We start from the raw sequence: 7,605 nt of genomic DNA on the forward strand, positions 1-7,605 counted from the left end.
GGACTAAGGCAAAACTTGAAACTCCTTGACCCAGTGCTCTGAGTTCAGCTACTGGAGCTAGAAGCCAGCCATGCTTCATAGAGCTTGGTGTCTCTGCAGAAGTCTGGGTCAAGCTAAAGAGGATTTTTTGTCATTATTACCTTCAATCACAACAGAAATAGTTAGGTATCCAGTAATGGGATCATAAATTTCCTGGCTCTCTGAAGTTTCAAGGCATCACTGTCCTGCTCTGCTATCCTTTAAAAAAAGCTTGTCCTATGTAACAAAGCTTCAGCAATTAACTCCATGTTCAGGATGGACAAGCTGGCTTGGTTAAGATCACTCAACCCCAGTTTGCGTTTGCCTTGTAGGAAGATAAAAAGAGATTTAAAAGCCCCAGTTCTGGCTTGATTTGTTTGCTTTGCTTCACTCGGGTGCCTGTTGCCTTTTGCTCACAGAGGAGAGAGCGGGTCAGAGAGCCGGGATCCAGTGGCTTTTGTCACCAAATTAAGGTTTCGCTGTCGATTTGCCTCTTCTCACAGCCAAGCCATTTCACCCCATGCCTTCCTGAGGTGCCCCAGAGAGCTGTGACTCCCCTGGGCTCAGGGAGCCCCTGGATCTGTGCTAACAGCCTCAGAAAGGGACGGGATTTCCCCGACACGCCGTGTCTCGGTGTTGTCGTCCTGGCTCAGCATGACGCGCGTGAGATGCACACAGAGACGTGCCCAAAGCCCTGTGGTGGCAGGGCCCTCTGTGTCACCATGCTGCAGTGTCCTGCCTTGTGTGGAAGGGACGTGGTGGGTGAATCTGGCAGCCAGGAACAGCTCGGCAGAGCCGGGGCAGCGCTTGTTGGGAGTGGCCAGCAGAGATGTTGCCAGCTGGAGACTGGTCTGAATGACTGTGTTATACTGGTGTTGTCTGGAGTAGGAATATGGTGAAGGTACTGAGGAGCAGGGCTGCTTTCACCTTGGAGAGGTCAGCTTTCAGGGCTAGGAATACACTGAGAGTGTGCTTGGCTGAAGCCTCCAATGCTTTCTAGAAGCACGATGCTCCTTCCTTTGTGCCAGTGATAGTTTTGGATGGAAAGTAGAAGGGGAGACGCTCTAGAGGAAGTACCCAAGTGAACCTTGTCCTCCATAAACCTCTCTCACTAGGGAGGTCTTCTTATCTCCTCCCTGTCGTTCTCCTTTACACCATTTCACAAATGCCATGGTATTTTAAATCTCAAACTCTCTCCACTTCATTAAGCAGCACACACTCCTTGTTCTTGTCTTTTAATGCTTTTTAGGGTTTTCTCCAGGACTTTTTGACATTTTTCTAGGATGAAGACTGTTCCTTTAGTCATCTTCGGCTAAAGACGCCTTCAAGAAGAAAGTTGAAATGACCTGGGGAAAATTCCAAACAGCACGGAAGAGGAAAACAAGTATCCCAGCCCTTAGCATGAGGGAGATGCCTCACTTATAGTAGATCCATATTGTCTTACATATACTTCTGTGAAGCACCTATACACTAGTGTGTGTACATATATTTATACACACACAGAGATATACTCCATCTGTATACACTTATTTGTGTAATAACATTATAAACAGCACATGCATTCTGCGAGTGCATACATATAATCAATATTATACATATATATACTCAAAGTTTGAATAAATACTATATATTCCATACTTTGAAGGAGAGATATTCTTGTGGTTTTTATTAAATGTAAGGCTCTGCAACCATAAAATAAAGCCAACTCTTCGCAAATCAGGATGGCCCACATCAGTGTTTCTTTGTCCATGGGATAATGCGATTTCCCTTTCTCTGGCGTTTTCACACGTGATTTGGAAAATGATGCTGTAAGCAAGGGTCCAACTTCTCAGAGGGGGGATCCAGACAATTCCTAATTTTGCCCTAGAGGGAATTGGGAGAATTAGGAAAAAAGAGTATTTAATTGTATTGCAGAAAAATGCAGCCTTGGGAAGAATGGTACATTCTGGTATAAATAGAATTTACTCTGTGTTTTGCGCCCAAAAAATGCTAAGCACAACCTTCCCCTCAGTGAAATGCACATCAGAATGAATTCTAGCAAGAAGATGGACTTCGACCCATTTTTTTCCCACTGGCAGCACTCAGGCAGGATGGGATCTCATTAACCTGACCCAGGACAGCTGGTCTCTGAGTCTTTCCTCCTGAATCCACATGGAGATGCTCACCCGTCAGCAGGGACTTGTTCCTCCCGCCATGCGTATTTGGAGGGCATCAGGCAAAGCCGCTGCACCCTGAAGGAGGACATCACTTTGAGAAGAGACAGCATTGCCCAGACCCTCCTGCTCACCAGGAGAGATGTCTTTCCTTCCCCTAAATCTCCTCGTGGGAAAGCTTGAGGTCTCAGTGCCTGGGAAAAGGCAAACCGTTGTGCTGTGCGGTTTTGCTTTTACTATTAAATTGAGGAAATGCCCTTTTTAGCTCTCGTCAGTCTTAGATTGACACGGCCACATTTCATCCGCTTTTCACCATCACTCACTAAGTGGCTGTGCTGAACTCTCTGCCAAAGGCTGGGTTTGTGCTGCTCATCCTTTAGAGACCCTTTGGGGAAAAACAAGACAAAAAGCAGCATCGGTTTAATGCAAGCCCAGCAATCCTTATATTTGGGAACTTCTGAGCTTGTAATCATGTGGGATTGGAAAAATAGCTTTGCCTCAAAGCCTGGAGGCTGCTGGAAAGGCAGAGCTGTTGTTCTGCTGGATAATTTTGCTGCAGGGTATAGCTGAGCTCGATGCCTGGTACAGCAGTGCCCAAAAACCCTTCTCCCTCCCGCTGCTGGAGCAGAGCCTCCAGCACCTGGTGCTTTGCACCTTCTGAATGGTGCCAAAGGCTGGGGAACCGATGGGAGCATTTGGCCTGGGGGTGTTTTGTGGAAATGAGGTGAAAAAAAAAAAAATCATCAGTGAAATGGCCTGCTGAGACACATCTCTGCCTTGGTGTGATCAGTGTATGAGAAAGGGAGGGAGAGGGGAAGGAAGAGGCTTGGGGGAAATGTGGTCCTGTGTGCCCCAGCACTGCACAGGGCTCTGGCACAGGGTTTGGTGCAGAACCAGCTTTGGAAAACCCAGATATCTGCATCACAAGAAAATTGGCTTTGGTTTGCAAATCTTTGCCTCTCAGCCCAGGCTGATGGGGCAAGATGGGGCTGGGCAGCTGTTTGGGAGACCTGGGGAGGGAATGGCCGTGACTCCCCCCTCCTGCTGCAGCACACCCCGAGAACGAGGGCAGGGTTTTGGGGCATTGACTGGAGCAAAGGGGATCCTGGTGGACTTTGAATCAGGCCTCGGTGACACCGGGCAGCAGCAGGGACATCTTCCCAGCTAAACCCCCGTGCGCCCCTAAGGCCAGGTAAGTGCCTGCCTACTAAAACAAGCCAGCCACAGCTCTGCAGGGATCTCAGGCTGCTCAGTTGTTTGGTAATGAAGATGCCCTGGTTCTCTCCTAAGTCCCCAGCACAGAATCACAAACCTCCCTCCTAAAGCCAAGGGGGAGAGCAAGCTCCTGCACACCCTGCAAGCCAGTGCAGGTACCTAGCACGCTTTTAAGACGGATGTCTCCAGCTCCATCCCTTCTGGTTCCTTTCTCCCTGGGGGATTAATCACTCTGAAAGGTCCTCGCTACCCTCAGGGCAAGAGCAAAAAAAATGGAATTTGGGAATGCATTGCCGAAGTTGCTGCATTCCTGCCCTGACCCGACAGGGCTGAGCATCAGCTTGCAACCAGAGTGTAAAAGTAGCCTCTTTGCTTGCTGAACTGAGCAGAGGAAACCCTTGGAAACTTCTACAGCTCCCTGAAGAAGTTTAAAGCTGTTAAACCAGGATCTGATCTGATCTGATTTTTCTCAATCATCTCATCTAGCACATTCTTTGGTGCAGTGACCGCAGGGAAAGCCTGATGGGGAATTTCTCATCACGCAGACTAAAAAAAGCACATGCAACCCACTGTCTTTCTCTCTCTGTTTCAGTCCCAGCCATGCCATCCCTCTTTATTAAAGTCATTAACAGCACCACCATCCAGGCCACGTGGGAGCCCTCCATCAAACTGGGCCAGCACGAAGGCTTCAAGCTGTATTACCGCAAGGTCCACCTCTCCCAGTACACAGGGCCAGTGCTACTGCCCAGCAACGTAACAGCGTACAACATTACCCACCTGGGTGAGTATGGTGACGCCTTGAGCCGCGTCCCCTCCTGACCCTGGGAGAGCCTGTCGTGATGGGAGAGCTGGGATGTGTTGCACAGCCACGAAACGGGAGATGCTGCAACCCTCCCCCAGGTTTTTGGGGTGCTTGCCTGGTAATGAGGACTTGTTTGCAGCATCTTGTGGGTATTTGGTACGATGTGCATTTCCTAAGTAAGTATCACTGAGGGAGATAATGCTGATGATGAAACCTGAAATGCCCTTCTTGTGTCTCCTTCAAAACAGATGCGTCGGTGGTATATGAAGTCAAGCTCCTCGCCTATAACCAGCACGGGGATGGAAATTCCACTGTCCGCTTCGTGTCCTTGAGGGAAACTGTGGAAAGGACAGGTGAGACAGGACCTCAGTCTCGGTGCTGGTTTGTGAAAACTGCTTTGCAGAAGGGTGGCAAGGCGAGACACATCCCCCAGACACCCGTGGCTCTATGCCCCATCTCACCTTCAGCCACTTAATTATTTTCAGCATCACAAATAACAATGAAGCAAAACTCTGTGAGGCTGGGACCACCTGGTGCTGGTAGGGGTGGATTCTCTGCCCCATGGCTTGCACTATCCCCACTGGCCAGTCCAACCTGATGACTTTTTTACTAAGAGGGAGAAGACAAACTAAATGTTCCTCTAATTGATGGTTTTGTCCCCTAAGCTCAAACCAGAGGTGAGGCCATGAACATGAACAAACCCCCACGCATAAGCTAAGAGCTGCCATCCTTGGGTGAGATGTGGTGCACCAAGTGTCTCCGCTTTCCTGGATGTTTTGACCTTCACTGGTGCCAGGAAGGAAGGGCACATGGCTTTGGAAAGGAGAAGGGCTGCAGAGCATTAACACTGCATTATGTGGCAGAAAAGGGGAAATCTCTAGAGGGAATCTCTAACTGATCACACCTTTCATATTCATCTATGTGTAAAAAACATCCTGCTGGTCTTAAAAGCCTTTTAAGCCTTCTGGTGGGAATATCTTCAAAAGATAGTTATTACTCCTCTGTCTGTGTTGGAGTAAATACTAATCTCGTCGGCATCTGCCTACTTGGTGCTTTCCACCAGACATCAGCCCACTCTGGTGTGGTGGCTGCCTCTCACCTCCCACCTCAGACACAAGATTTTGCAAAAATGTTCGTTAACTGTGTCTAGTAACAGCAGCCTGGGTAATGGTGCTGGCTCTCTATGGACCTTCTAGTCCTATGCTTGCTGTGATGGCCTTCCTAGGGCACCAGGAGCAGGGGAGCTGCTTTGGCTAGCAGTGACCCCCCGCCCCCCCCCCCCAGCCCCCCACCCTGCTCTCCTTTTCCCCATACACAGCTCCCAGCACCACCCAGGCTCCAACTATTGCTCTGAGCTCCTCAAAAGCTGGAGGAGCAATAGGAAAATGGCACCACTGACCCCCCGCTCCTCCCTTCTTCTGGCAGTGCTGAACCCCCCTTGTGACTGCATGAAGGATGAGCAGAACAATAAAACCTCCACGACCGGCATCATCATTGGGATCCACATCGGCGTCACGTGCATCATATTCTGCGTCCTTTTCCTCATGTTTGGGTACAGAGGAAGGTAGGGGTTGCTCACGCCGCTGCTCACGAGGGGCGATGGTCCCTAATGCCGTGTGGTTATCCCCACGGGGGTCTTGCACCCCCAGGATGGTGATGGGCTGTTGCACATCTCAGGACATGCATCCTGTGGTGGGTGATTGCACAGCCCGGCTCCCATGAACGCGGGGTGCTGCCTGACTCCCTCCCAGGCACGCAGACCCAGCGAGCTTCTCCAAATACACCCCATCAGCTCCGGTCCCCATCGAGGGACCTGGTACTTCCCGGGAGCATCACTCTACCTGCTCTGGCAAGCCCTGACCCTCCCTGTAAAGCAAAAGCCCTTTCATGGTGAGGGGAAAAGACATGACTTTATAGGAGGGATTTAAGGAGTGAAGGCACGTAGCACAAGGATAAGGCAGAATCAGGCGTAGGGGAAGGAAGGGAGGTGAGACACTGGGTTTGCTCACCCTCAAGCTCCATCTCTTTATTTTTCAGGCTGCTGATGTGCAAAAATGTGCAGGAGCAGCTGTCAACCCCGCAGATCCCCAGGAGCCAGCGGAGCACCACGGGCCTCGTCCTGAACGGGGCCGCTCGCAGGGACAGGGATGACCGGGACTTGAATGGAAAGCAGCTGGATATGAATGAGCTGGAGAGATTATTCCCAGCATCCCCGTCCCAGGAGCAGCAGGATAAGGGAATAACGGTAAGTCCAGCGGGATGGGAGCACGCCTGGGAAATGCAGATGCAGCTCTGTGTCTAAGAACATCATCGGTGACGTGCCACCGTCATCGTAATGTCCTCTTCTCTCTCTCCAGTCGGCTCACAGCCCGCCAGCCACCCACGATGACACCCAGATATCCACACTCCCTCTGGACGAGTTCAGCATCATTGAGGAGCAGCCAGACCCCCTCCCGAAAAGCCCCCGCGGCGGCAGCCCTGCTGCTCTGGCTCCTGACCAGGGGCCCGCCAATGAAGGATAAAACTGCCAAGACTCGAACCCTCTTGTAGGAGTTACCAGAAACCAAACCCGCGGCTGGTGATGTCTTTATGACGAGTCGTCAATCTCAGGTCAATTGAAGATTTCTACGGTCTGATTGTTATTTTTTTGTTTTGCTTTATTTTTATATATATATATAAATATATATATATGTATACAGCCTTTTGGAAACTCTGTGAAGTTTATCTTACTGACCTCTCTCGGGCATCTCGGTGTGTTTCTTCCGACGACAGCTTTATTGAGACTGGTCACGATGGATTTTCCCTGCAGCTGCTAAGTAAAAGACTCCTTGGCAGAGTTTGGCAAATTCTCCCATCTCTGGCAGACTGGGGATATGGTGGAGCCTCCTTCTCTTGACGTCCCAGACTTTTTCCTGATCAGCAGCTTTAGGACTACTTTTTGGATCTATTTTTTATTTCCAGAAGACTGGATTTGGAGAAATCCTTCTAACTTGACTCCAAATATCGAGGCCCGGGAAGGCTGTCTCTCCATGGATTTGATGATTTTGTACACTTTTCTCTATTTCTCAGGATACTTTTTTTGCTGATTGACTCTAAATAATATGAAAAAAAAAAAAAAAAAAAAAAAGTGTGTGTGTCAAAGGATGCCTGCCTGAGGGCTACTGAAAGACTTGGACAGACAACCCGAGTGAACTCAGAACCTACCTCAACCGGAATGAATGTCTTCTGGGAAGCAGAAATACCTGCGTCTTCCTTCGTGTTCAAAAAACAAGTAGCGTAGCACTTGGTCAGTACAAGCTTGGTCCTACCTCAGCAGTCACGCTCTGTACCTGCCGCTTCGGTGGGTTTGTTGTCGCCGTTCCCATGTAAAGCACTTCCAAACCTTTGAAAGCAATGTTCTACCTCAAGCGTGATAGA

At 49.7% G+C, this 7,605-nt stretch overlaps 1 protein-coding gene across 1 annotated transcript in view; it reads left to right on the forward strand.

The window, feature by feature from the left end:
• Positions 1-6,761, forward strand: part of IGDCC3 (immunoglobulin superfamily DCC subclass member 3) — a 104,963-nt gene extending 98,202 nt beyond the window's left edge. Inside the window, exons 10-14 of the mRNA XM_074837418.1 lie at positions 3,979-4,167; positions 4,437-4,541; positions 5,614-5,752; positions 6,226-6,433; positions 6,546-6,761. Of these exons, the coding sequence (XP_074693519.1) occupies positions 3,979-4,167; positions 4,437-4,541; positions 5,614-5,752; positions 6,226-6,433; positions 6,546-6,710 (806 nt within the window). The 3' untranslated portion in view covers positions 6,711-6,761. The remainder of the gene's footprint in view (positions 1-3,978; positions 4,168-4,436; positions 4,542-5,613; positions 5,753-6,225; positions 6,434-6,545) is intronic.
• The last annotated feature ends 844 nt before the right edge of the window (positions 6,762-7,605 follow it).

Source organism: Strix aluco, chromosome 12, assembly GCF_031877795.1.
Source record: "Strix aluco isolate bStrAlu1 chromosome 12, bStrAlu1.hap1, whole genome shotgun sequence".
In the NCBI taxonomy this organism is placed as follows: domain Eukaryota; kingdom Metazoa; phylum Chordata; class Aves; order Strigiformes; family Strigidae; genus Strix; species Strix aluco.